This window comes from Oncorhynchus gorbuscha, linkage group LG09, assembly GCF_021184085.1.
Source record: "Oncorhynchus gorbuscha isolate QuinsamMale2020 ecotype Even-year linkage group LG09, OgorEven_v1.0, whole genome shotgun sequence".
Lineage (NCBI taxonomy): Eukaryota > Metazoa > Chordata > Actinopteri > Salmoniformes > Salmonidae > Oncorhynchus > Oncorhynchus gorbuscha.
Genome location: NC_060181.1, coordinates 35,610,777 through 35,623,901, shown reverse-complemented (window position 1 = coordinate 35,623,901; position 13,125 = coordinate 35,610,777). Strand labels below are relative to the sequence as shown.

General features: G+C 43.2%; 1 protein-coding gene across 2 annotated transcripts in view; it reads left to right on the top strand.

The window, feature by feature from the left end:
• Positions 1-12,911, top strand: part of LOC124043457 (brevican core protein-like) — a 44,285-nt gene extending 31,374 nt beyond the window's left edge. For both annotated transcript variants that reach the window (XM_046362066.1, XM_046362065.1), the window contains exons 8-14: positions 799-1,797; positions 5,352-5,459; positions 6,637-6,795; positions 7,358-7,440; positions 7,552-7,696; positions 8,007-8,189; positions 8,863-12,911. In XM_046362066.1, coding sequence (XP_046218022.1) covers positions 799-1,797; positions 5,352-5,459; positions 6,637-6,795; positions 7,358-7,440; positions 7,552-7,696; positions 8,007-8,189; positions 8,863-8,942 — 1,757 coding nt within the window. In that variant the 3' untranslated portion in view covers positions 8,943-12,911. The remainder of the gene's footprint in view (positions 1-798; positions 1,798-5,351; positions 5,460-6,636; positions 6,796-7,357; positions 7,441-7,551; positions 7,697-8,006; positions 8,190-8,862) is intronic.
• The last annotated feature ends 214 nt before the right edge of the window (positions 12,912-13,125 follow it).

Sequence of the window (13,125 nt, the reverse complement as noted above, 5' to 3'; positions counted from 1 at the left end):
AAATAAGAATTTGTTCTTAACTGACTTGCCTTGTTAAATAAAGGTAAAATAAAATTAAGATAGCCAGGCGAAACAACCAGATATCACAGTCGTATCCCAAACACGTATCACATACATAATACGATGCAAAATACGATACAAAATGCATAAAAATGTATGTGTGCCTCTTCACAGGCCCCGTCGTGCCGTTAGTTGTTCTTTTATCACATCTTTTAAATCTGGTTTTATTTGCCAGCTTGAGTCACCTGGGGTGGCTGAGAGTTAAATGTAGTCATGGCTCTATTTAATACGGTGTGTTTCCTAGTCTAAGTTCTGGACCTGGGGACTGTGATGAGACCTCTGGTTGCATGTCTTGTGTGATACCGATGAGTGTCCCAAGTATGTGCCAACTACTTGAACAGACAGTTCTGTACCTTCAACACATAGACCACTAGCGATGCAGTCAATCTCTCCTCAACTTTGAGACAGAAGAGATTGACATGCATGTCATTGACATTTGCCCTCTGTGTACGTCTAAGTGTGATGCGTGCTGCTCTGTTCTGGACCAACTGCATCTGCCCATTGCATGAAAACATGCTTGTTATTTCAATAGCAAGTGTACTTTGATCATATTTGAAAATCGTGGATAATGTAAAAAATTTAATCAATAATATCTTAGATGTTATAGATGTTTTTGATCTTACAGATGTTACTCCTAACTCCTTTTCTCAAAAGTATGTACTTTGTCATTGTAGGGCTGTGTAGAACGTAAGACTTGATAATCATGCAATAATAATGTATATCGTACCTTCTTTACAGAGATTGACCTAGGTGTCCAGCAGGGAATGCACACAGACAGATCCCCCACCTCTGAACCCTCTGACTTCACAACTCACATGTCTGCCTCCCCTGGAGCCACCAGCATCTCCATTGAGCAGCAGACAGGAGTGCCACATTCAAGCAGCATCTCATCTGGACTGGATCATTCTGAGGAGCTGGGACTGGATGTGTACTCCACAGTAGCTGTGTACTCCACAGTAGGCCGTCCACCAGGAACCTCCCAGGGAACTTCCTCCGCTATACCGGAAGGCAGCACCAGTCTAGATTTCGAGGGTATCGTCAATCCAGAGAGATTGGAACCTTCAGGAGCAGTGGAGCTGGCACCAGGGGAGTCTGATGAGGAGCACCTGGGGTCTGGAGTGGAAATAGCTACGACCGAGTCTCCAGACCTGTCCACCACCTCCCAGCTGCCTGTCGAGTTTACCACAATGGGCTATCAAACAACGGCCATGTCTAGAATAGAGGTGGATCCCACAACCACGGACCCTGAAGAAGACGCAAGTGGACATGAGCCAGGCACTGATGAACCGTCCCTCGGAGAAAAAGTTACAGTCTTCCCCCTTGAGTCGCAAACAACCAGTTGGGATCTGCACCGTACCACCTCTGCACCACAAGAGTCTCAGGACGACCTTGAATACAGCGGGGAACCCGCTTCCTCCTCTTCCCAGACAGAGTTTCCAGACTCCTCAGCAGAACCTGAACTGTTTGTGTCAGACTCCTTGTCCACCTCAAGTACAGATCCCACCGCTGCCACTATGTCCACATCCACCGTGTACACATCCACAGAGTGGGCCACACAGACCTGGAGCCCCGTCACCTCCACTACACAAAGTCCCCCAGAGCCAGAGAGGGTAACGGCTCTTAAACCCCCTGTGGATCATGGCCAGATGGATCTGGAATTCGGCCTCACCCAGCCGCCAACCCTGCTCATCTTGCCCAATGAGAGAGCTGCTGTGGGCAGTTCCAGGAAGATTTCAGGTAACACTCGAGCCACCCTAACCAGCCTAACCACCCTCCTCTTGCTGCTCGACACGGCGATGCACTAAACCCCGGCCTCTCCCACCCCAAGCTGCCTTGCTCCATTTTCTGTAAACTGCCACCCTCCCAACGGCTCCCCCCTCTTCGTCTGTCTCACTGTTTTGTCTCAGCAGCCCACTCGCCCTCCTCCCCCTCCCTCCCCCTAAAGAGCACCCTGCTCCTTGTGATGCCCAAGAATTGAGCATTGAGAGAGATATGGGACAACCCCCTTTTGACATTTGTCAAACAAACCAGTCTTTGCGGTGCATGATGTTTTTTTTTCACTCAAAGATTGACTTCTGTGAAGTACTGTATTGCCTGGACACACCATTTCTGTGAAAGAGAATTGCTATGCTTGATTGTCTCCCTCTACTCTTCCTGCAAGAGTGAAATCCAACTTACACCTTCACCTTCCTGAATGTTTTTCCATTCAAACAGTCAATTTCCTCTTACCGGGGGGGGCCATATTAGTTTGAGCACAATTCCAAGTGGGGGGGAAACAGCGTTATTCAACCGGACAAACATTTGTCCTTGCATTGTAACTCCACTAACTCTGGATGTAACAGCACTGACTCCCAAATGCAACACTGCTGACATTTTATTGGTCACAAACACAGATATTATTGATTTAATAGAGGGACAGTATCCCAATTACAAAACGTCAGCAACTTTGTAAACTAACTCAGCAGCCATTGAGTTAGTTTATAGTAGAGAATGTATGGCAAAGAATGTCACTTTCGTAACCATAATAAGGGAATATCTGGTTTCCAAGTCTTGTAGATATGTAAATGACATCTATCAGAATATTTGTAATGTTATTTGAGGTGAAAATGTCTGTACTGCCATCAATCTCCCATTGTAACAGGACGCACCATTTGAAAAATGACAATGACCTCCCAGATGGCGGTCTGATCATAGTTTCTCCCAAATCTTTGAAACATTTGTCATGAGTAAGAGTTGCAAAATGGAAACTATTGAGGCTGGTTTATTGTTTGACGTGAAAGTGTAGTCGGTGTGGCATGATTAGTGCCATGTCATCTAATCTAAAATGGGTCTTTGCAGATTGTGATTGTACTATAGATGGAGAGTCAGAAGCAGCATCGCACAAGCACAGCTAACAGCATGGATTATTCTTTAAACATGTGTGCTTTCTCCTCTAAGGAATGAACTCATACAGGACGGCCCAATCCATAAAACCATTCGACTAACAGACCATAAACCAGCCTGTTGGATAACTTGCACAGAATTGTATAGAATGCTACATTTGCCATCTCATTTTAGTAAATGTGGCTTTTCACAGAGCCGAAACCATTAAAGGTGAAAATCTAAATGAGAGGACATGGCCTTTAATATTAGGTTTACTTTGTCACTGGTGCTTTACATTCCTGACAGGTTAGGTAGATGTTTCCCTTTTTATTTTTAATTTCACCTTTATTAGGCCAGTTGAGAACAAGTTCTCATTTACAACTGCGACCTGGCCAAGATAAAGCAAAGCAGTGTGACAAAAACAACCTCACAGAGTTACACATGGGATAAACAAACGTACAGTCAATAACACAATTTAAAAAATGATGTACAGTGTGTGCAATGTAGTAAGGTTAGGGAGGTAAGGCAATAAATAGGCCATAGTGGCGAAATAATTACAATTTAGCATTAACACTGGAGTGATAGATATGCAGACGATGATGTGCAAGTAGAGATAATGGGGTGCAAAAGAGCAACAAAAAAAAAATATATATATGGGGATGAGGTAGTTGGGTGTGCTATTTACAGATGGGCTGTGTACAGGTACAGTGATTTGATCGGTACGCTGTTCTGGCAGCTTCTCTAACCACTGACACAGCATCTGATATTTTTTTAATCTAATGGCTAAAATACTGGGTTGGGTAATCTGTTCCTACATCTGTAGTTAAGGACAACTTCTACATCAAACTTTCTCTACACTGAGTTAATGCCAGATGCAGGCTTTGTGAGTGTTGTTATCAACTCAATATGTGAACTCTGGTGCCATCTACTGGCTAATTGCATGCTCATCTAAAGGAAAGGAGAATTGGGAGGTAACTTGTGGAATAGACCACATCAAATCAAACCAAATTGTATTTGTCACATGCGCCAAATACAAAAAGTGTAGACATTACTGTGAAAGGCTTACTTACAAGCCCTTAACCAACAATGCAGTTCAGGAAATAGAGTTAAGAAAGAATATTTACTAAATGAACTAAAGTAAAAAATAATTGAATCAAAAGTAACACAAGAAAATTACATAACAATAACGAGGCTATATACAGGGGGTAATGGTACCGAGTCAATGTGTGTGGGTACAGGTTAGTCGAGGTAATTTGTACATGTAGGTAGGGGTAAAGTGACACCAGCGGGAATGCGGTTTTAACCAATCAGCATTCCAGATTAGAACCACCTGTTGTATAATGTCCGATTTGCGTGTCCTCTAGTCATGAGGCAATGTGATACTTTCAGTTAGATTATTTTTGGTGTTAATTTGGTGATTTCACACATTTCCACACCAAATCGTCTAATGTCTAAGTCTCACTCGCTCACTTCTGGTCCCAGCCCAGGTTACATTTACAGTAGATTGCAGAAATACCACTAAGGTATGAGGCACCCATAATGTGTCATAGTTCATTTTTACAATTGTCAGCACTCTTAACACTGTACTTTGGTAATGTGTTCTCAAACCAAAATATAACATCTACACAGAGATACCTGCAAAAGTATAACCAATGCAAAACAGCATGAGAGGTTTAATCGTAGGTAATCAATTGCAGATAAAGACAGTAATACTAATTCCCTTGCACTCTATCACACCACCCTCATCATCACAACACTGAAATCATCATCGTAATTGTCAACGTGATAGAAATGCCTTAGTCATCCTTGCCAGAGAGGGCGTAATTATCCTGAGAGCTAATAAGTACTTGCCCTGGTGAATAGCCAGGGAGTCAGTCAAGGTAATGGTGATATATTCAGCAGACATGACATGGACTATGTTTTTTTATTTTTTATTTATTTAACCTTTATTTAACTAGGCAAGTCAGTAAAGAAGAAATTCTTATGTACAATGAATGCCTACCGGGGAACAGTGGGTTAACTGCCTTGTTCAGTGGCAGAGTTACAGATTTGATCTTGCCCACTCGGGGATTCAATCCAGAAACCTTTTGGTTATTGGCCCAACGCTCTAACCACTAGGCTACCTAGTGAACATCATTCTGGCAGGAGACGAGGCACCTGATTGGGCAGCCTTACAGACCTTCACCAACTTTTCTTTTTCTTTACGTCATCTCTGAAACTCTTCGTCTTCAACTCTTTTATCATCATACTCACGTTCTTTGCTGCAGCTGCCCTCACTGCTTTCTACACACTAGGCTGTAATTGTATGATATTATCATTGTATTGTTATTTTTACTACAGTACAACTTTATTATTTACCAGTATTACTACAGTAGTAGGCTGCATATGATTATCAGAGCTGGCAGGACTGGCCTCTTGCTGTGTTTCAGATGCCTGTCTGGAGGACCCCTGTGCCAACGGCGGCACCTGCGTCGAGATGGGCGGGAGCACCAAATGCCTCTGTTTGCCCAGCTATGGAGGTGACCTCTGTCAGATGGGTGAGCTCCTCATTCAGCTGTTACAGTACCTCTGTAGTTGTAAGAGTGCTATTAAACAGGGTTCTACTGCACCAGGTGGCAGAATACTGGGCGACAGGTAGTCTAGCGGGTCGAGCTCAGGGATTTGCAGGTTCAAATAGTTGAAAAATATGCCAATGTGCCCTTGAGCAAGGCACTTAACTCTAATTGCTCCTGTAAGTCACTCTGGATGAGAGCGTCTGCTAAATGACTAAAATGTAATGTAATGCACCACCATATTCAGTAATAATAATTGTGGGTTTGTATGTGCTGGAGCAGATTGCCAGGCTCCGATGAGTGGATCCACATTCCAGTTATTTTCGTAATAAGGAAGTAATTGGATATATACGGCCAAAACATTAACAAAGTAACAGGTCCTTCATTGTTTTGTTTTAAGAAGGTAGGACATTTGTACTAGTCTGGTAGTACTAGTCTATTAATAACTAGTAGTACTATTAACTCAATCAATCAAAATATAAATATTACACACTGTGGCTTTAAGAGCCCATTAATCACAAAGAACCACCTTGTTTTGAAGAGGACAATCCAGGAATGGCTGTCCCATCCCTGAGCCCAACGCAAGAAAGAACAAAACCTTGCTTTTGGAACAATTGTCCCCTTCAGTTCAGTCGGGCGAAGCCTTTTCTTTGAGACCTTCTTGCTATGCCACCATGCTCCTGTCACACAGATTTAGGGATGTGCAAATAGAGATGGAAAGAAGGTGAGATGAGAAGTGCTCTTTAGATGGATGAACCTCATGGATCCATCTGCTCAGGGAATCGGGGAAACTGTCTCCCTGGGTTAGAATCATCTAGTTTCAGAGTAAGGCCAGGATTCAATCAAAGGCCATTTTCCTGACATTGGCGGCGATCACATTCACGTCAACACTGGGCCTGTTGGCTCAAGCTTAAACAATTTCCTTCAAAGGTCAAGTCTACTGAACTTGTCGATAATGCATCTTTGATTGAATCCCGGCCAAGGTCTTACGGTAGTTTTTCATTCGGATCCCCTCATTGTTTTTCATCAATACCACCCCTTCGCTCTCTTTCTTGTTCAATGGTCAGAAAAGCTAAACGGATCTTACCTTTCCCTCTTAATCATTCAAATAAAAAATAATGACATCTAGTAAATCTCCCCTCCCTCCTGTTCTGTCTCTTAGATCTGGAGCAGTGTGGGGGGGGCTGGCAGAAGTTCCACGGGAACTGCTACAAGCACTTCAACCAGCGGCTGAGCTGGGAGGTGGCGGAGCAGCACTGTCGCATGGTGGGGGGCCACCTGGTGTCAATCATAACCCCTGAGGAGCAGGACTTCATTAACAGTACGGTGGGAGTGGTGACAGCGAGCCACCGAACTTCATGCCCCACCTTTTCTCTTTCGTTGATAGGCAACTCCATTTGTTAGCATAGTGTACCATTTTACAGCATATTAATACATTGGAAATGCAAGCTCTCAAGGGTTTGTGTGTGCTATTTACTAGCATAGGAAGGCCCGTGACCCTGCTGTGCGGAAGTGCTACATGCAAATGCTAATCTGGTCCATTAAAGAGGTAGTTCAGCAAAATGACTAAATAAATTAGACGCACACTTACTTTTAACCAGAGGGACAGACTGTGTTCTAAGTCACTGTCACCAACTGCTGACATTAGCATTCATTGCCAAAAAAACAATGGGAGTGATGGGGGCAGCTTTAGCATGTTCTAAATTGCGTGGCCACATGACTTCCGAGTAACTTCATGCCCAGTCAATTGGAAACACAAACCCTGGCAGAGGTGTTGATATTCGCAGTGGAAGCACAAAGACAAAGGCCTACTGTATCATTTCTTCAAGACGTGACAAGCCTACTGCTTGAAAAGCAAATAAAATGGCTCATTCTATCCGCAGATAACTATAAGGAGTATCAGTGGACTGGACTGAACGACAAGACCATCGAGGGGGATTTCCGCTGGTCCGATGGTAACCCATTGGTGAGTCCAGACAGATTGGGTTGACATAGAAAAAGAACTGAGGACCACAAGACATTAGCTCCCATGCTTATAAACAACTACAGCTCTGTGTCTCTTACCTTGTCTTCACAGCTCTATGAGAACTGGTACAGGGGCCAGCCTGACAGTTACTTCCTGTCTGGAGAGGACTGTGTGGTGATGGTGTGGCATGATGCCGGGCGCTGGAGTGATGTGCCCTGCAACTACCACCTGGCCTACACCTGCAAGAAAGGCACCTGTGAGTAATGGACAGGATGTTACGACAAGCAAGCACCTATCTGCCAGTGCCTTTACATACCTGTAACTACCTCTGTGCAATAGATTATATTGCTACACTATACAGGCAATAGGTCACAGAGGTAGTTAACTTAGAGGTATGTAGAAGTACTAGGAGATGTTTAATGCACACATTCAATACAGTCCCAAACTAGTGTAATGCTCAAAACGTAACTGAATGTGTGCATTAGGACAAATAATCGTTCAACTTTTCATTCATATGTTTTTGATTTAGAGGACATTATCACCTATAGTCTTTGTAACTCCCACAGCTTCATGTGGCCCTCCCCCCAAAGTCCGGAACGCATCTGCGTTTGGCAGAATCCGCCAGAGGTACGAGACAGACGCCATTGTGCGCTACTACTGTGCCCAGGGCTTCCAGCAGAGACAAAACCCTCTGGTCAAGTGCCTGCCAGGTGGCAAGTGGGAGGAGCCCCAGATCCTCTGCAGTCCTGGTATGAACAGTTCTCTGATCAGCCCACCTATCTCTAATCCATGACCATGTTCCATTGCACTTCTGATCTTGCTAGATATGACTCAAGAACAGTTATTGGGATACAGTTCATCTCTCATGACAGACTGTCAGCAAGATTCTGCCTCACTAAAGAAATACTGAAGAATTGTGATTTAGTACATCAGTCTCAGTGATTCTTTTAAAGAACTAAGGAGATGCTTAAGAGCAGAGACAGGTTTTTTTAAACTGGGAAGTTAGTTGTTGTTCTGTAGTGGGGAGTTGCTGAAACTGCTTTAGCTCTGGAGGAAAACATCTATCTTTGGGTTCAAGGCTGGGATTCTATCAGTTGCATTGTCGACAGTGCACTGCACTTTTAAAGGTAGTTTACACTTGAGCCAAAATCCGCAGCGTTTACTGCAAATTGAATCTACACGACCGTCAGGGAATTGCCAGCTGTTGAAATGTGCCTTTCAAGTCAAGGCAATGCCATAACAGCAGGCAAAGCCAACCCAGAAAACTAGTGTCTAAATCGGACAATGTTCTCACTCTGCACATTATGAGGGGGGGACGGGGACAAGATAAATGTATGAAAGGGGTGTACATATGACACTGCCTTTTTATCCAACAGATTTGTCAGAAGTCTTTATTTTCAACTTGTTGGGGTTTTCTTTCAGCGGCAGGAAACACAGCACAGGTAGCAGGAGTAACATCACCAACAACAGGAAACCAGGAGCTGACTGGAGAGGAATCATAAACAAAAAAACGCCTTAATACTGGGACATCAAGTGGAACTTTCTAGGATGACATTGCATTCAATGTGCGACGTCAACTGTAGGCCCAGGACTCTTGTTGGTTTTAAACAGCCGTCATCACGCTAACGGTGTCAATCATTGTTTATGGACTATTATTGGCAAATCAGCTTTATAAATCCACCCATCATATTTTAAACAACAGCTGGTCTGTTTGCAATTCCATTCATATTCCATCAGCTAGGGATTACCTGGGGTCTGTTCAGGAGGGGGAATGTTACAGAACGTTCAGATAGAAATGTATTGTGTAGAACGGATATGATTGTCCAGCCTGGCCTCAGAGCCATATTAAATATACTTGATGTATTTCTGAGCACCTCCAAGACGTATGATACCTACTAATGGTCTAGTTACTTGAGACAGAAACTCAAGTAGGGAGGTTGGTCGGGGAGGATGGGTGGGCGTAATCCGCGACAATCTAGCACTCCCAAGATTTTGCATGTGTGAGCCACATCAGGGTCAACTGTAGCATTTTAGCTAACCCTTATTCTAAACTTTACCCAATTCATCTAATCTGCTATGTAAATTCACCTAACCTTTGTCGTTTTAGTTCTCCTAACTTTTGTCGTTTTAGTTCTCCTAACCTTTGTCGTTTTAGTTCTCCTAACTTTTGTCGTTTTAGTTCTCCTAACTTTTGTCGTTTTAGTTCTCCTAACTTTTGTCGTTTTAGTTCTCCTAACTTTTGTCGTTTTAGTTCTCCTAACTTTTGTCGTTTTAGTTCTCCTAACTTTTGTCGTTTTAGTTCTCCTAACCTTTGTCGTTTTAGTTCTCCTAACCTTTGTCGTTTTAGTTCTCCTAACTTTTGTCGTTTTAGTTCTCCTAACCTTTGTCGTTTTAGTTCTCCTAACTTTTGTCGTTTTAGTTCTCCTAACATTTGTCGCTTTAGTTCTCCTAACCTTTGTCGTTTTAGTTCTCCTAACTTTTGTCGTTTTAGTTCTCCTAACCTTTGTCGTTTTAGTTCTCCTAACCTTTGCCGTTAGTTCCCCTAACCTTTTGTCGTTTTAGTTCTCCTAACCTTTGCCGTTAGTTCCCCTAACCTTTGCCGTTAGTTCTCTTAACCTTTGCCGTTAGTTCTCCTAACCTTTGCCATTAGTTCCCCTAACCTTTGCCGTTAGTTCCCCTAACCTTTGCCGTTAGTTCCCCTAACCTTTGCCGTTAGTTCTCCTAACCTTTGCCGTTAGTTCCCCTAACCTTTGCCGTTAGTTCCCCTAACCTTTGCCGTTAGTTCCCCTAACCTTTGCCGTTAGTTCCCCTAACCTTTGCCGTTAGTTCTCCTAACCTTTGCCGTTAGTTCCCCTAACCTTTGCCGTTAGTTCTCCTAACCTTTGCCGTTAGTTCCCCTAACCTTTGCCGTTAGTTCTCCTAACCTTTGCCGTTAGTTCCCCTAACCTTTGCCGTTAGTTCTCCTAACCTTTGCCGTTAGTTCCCCTAACCTTTGCCGTTTTAGTTCCCCTAACCTTTGCCGTTTTAGTTCCCCTAACCTTTGCCGTTAGTTCTCCTAACCTTTGCCGTTAGTTCTCCTAACCTTTGCCGTTAGTTCCCCTAACCTTTGCCGTTAGTTCCCCTAACCTTTGCCGTTAGTTCCCCTAACCTTTGCCGTTAGTTCCCCTAACCTTTGCCGTTAGTTCTCCTAACCTTTGCCGTTTTAGTTCTCCTAACCTTTGCCGTTAGTTCCCCTAACCTTTGCCGTTTTAGTTTTCCTAACCTTTCCCGTTAGTTCTCCTAACCTTTGCCGTTAGTTCTCCTAACCTTTGCCGTTAGTTCCCCTAACCTTTGCCGTTAGTTCCCCTAACCTTTGCCGTTAGTTCCCCTAACCTTTGCCGTTAGTTCCCCTAACCTTTGCCGTTAGTTCCCCTAACCTTTGCCGTTAGTTCTCCTAACCTTTGCCGTTAGTTCCCCTAACCTTTGCCGTTAGTTCTCCTAACCTTTGCCGTTAGTTCTCCTAACCTTTGCCGTTAGTTCCCCTAACCTTTGCCGTTAGTTCCCCTAACCTTTGCCGTTAGTTCTCCTAACCTTTGCCGTTAGTTCCCCTAACCTTTGCCGTTAGTTCTCCTAACCTTTGCCGTTTTAGTTCTCCTAACCTTTGCCGTTAGTTACCCTAACCTTTGCCGTTTTAGTTCTCCTAACCTTTGCCGTTAGTTCTCCTAACCTTTGCCGTTAGTTCTCCTAACCTTTGCCGTTAGTTCCCCTAACCTTTGCCGTTAGTTCTCCTAACCTTTGCCGTTAGTTCCCCTAACCTTTGCCGTTAGTTCTCCTAACCTTTGCCGTTTTAGTTCTCCTAACCTTTGCCGTTAGTTCCCCTAACCTTTGCCGTTTTAGTTCTCCTAACCTTTGCCGTTAGTTCCCCTAACCTTTGCCGTTTTAGTTCTCCTAACCTTTGCCGTTAGTTCTCCTAACCTTTGCCGTTAGTTCCCCTAACCTTTGCCGTTTTAGTTCTCCTAACCTTTGCCGTTAGTTCCCCTAATCTTTGCCGTTAGTTCCCCTAACCTTTGCCGTTAGTTCCCCTAACCTTTGCTTTTAGTTCTCCTAACCTTTGCCGTTAGTTCCCCTAACCGCCCATGTAAATTCTCCCTGTAATTCTCCTTTGTTGTTACAGCGCAACAAGGAACCTGGCCACAGATTAAGACCTGCAATACTATACGTCCTCCGAGACGTATGATAAGTTACGTCACCCAATTCGTATGTTTTGTATGACCGGGTAACACCTACGACACTGTACGTCCTCTAATTCGAATGATATTGTACGACTGCTATTCCATTTAAAATCTAATGCAACGTGTCAAACTAAATTGAGTCTTAGACTGTCACAGATGTACGTACGGAATCATATATCATACGAATTGCCCTGAGACCACATTGGATTGCCTGTAGACTTGGGGACGAATGTAGTTCTATTAATAATATTTCTACCCGCAATGTTTTTGAACCTTTTTGTCTCACCGAGTACACTCCAGGACAGGTGAGTCATTATTGGGATGTTTGGTTGAGTGTCAGGGAAGACACACAACTGACTCTGTGGTCCATATCCAAACCTGTCCCACGTCACAACCTCTAGGTCCTTTGAGTCCCCTTCATAGAACTAAAAAGGACTGTATAGGTGTACACAATATTGTGGGAACTCTGCCAAGCCTACCAGAGGACTAGGTGAGGCTACTACCACATTGCTGATACCAATCCAAATATTTCAGATCCACAAGGTGACTTGACAAAGTCTTTAGAAATGAAGCAATGGTTGGTTTGGAAATGGAGCATCAAAATCCCTGTCCTCCTAGGAACCCATATCAACTCTTCAACTCAGCATCATTTCCATCTCAACTTTCTCACAACCATAGATAGGCCTTCTTAGACTTTTATAATCAACAGACTTTATATGAAATATGGTGCTCACGCCCTTGCCTATGATGCATTTTGACCTGCTTTGAAATCGTAAAGAATCAAAATGGCACGTTTGTGCAGTAGGATGTCAGAAAACAAAACGACTCCAAACACAGCATGTTTATAAAGCCAATTCCATTATCAAACTAAAATGTACATTTCACACAGTGGTTTATTTATTCACTCTTAACTATTTTGGGGTGAAAAAAAGGCTAGAGTGGGTAGCCTGCAATTGTTTTTACAAGGGTGACAATGCCTTTACTGTACGTATCAATGATATTGGTTAGATTTTGTTTCAAAGTATTGTTGAATTACTGTCCACTCTTCCCTGTGATAGATGCCCTACATTTTACTGATACAGTCCTATGAAAAGCTTTATGTTGTAATAAAGTTTTGTAGAATAAAGCAAGGACTTAATCAGTATTAACCACAACGCCATTATCAGACATATTTTTTGTTTGTTCTTTATTTTCCGATTTTATAAGTATCTCTTCCAGTAACACTCTTCCTTTATAAACAAAATAAAATACCAGAACGTTTCTGTGACTGTTTGTGTGCCTGTTTAGTTGACATGGAGCATCAACTGTTGAGACGTAGTCAGAGGTTCAGGTGCATAAACATTGTGGAATTGATTTAACAGTCCAGGTGATGATGAAGACTATGTCCAGAGGCTGTATTTACACTGAACACACATATAAACGCAACATGTAAAGTTTTGCTCCCATGAAACGAGCTGAAATACAAGATCCCAGA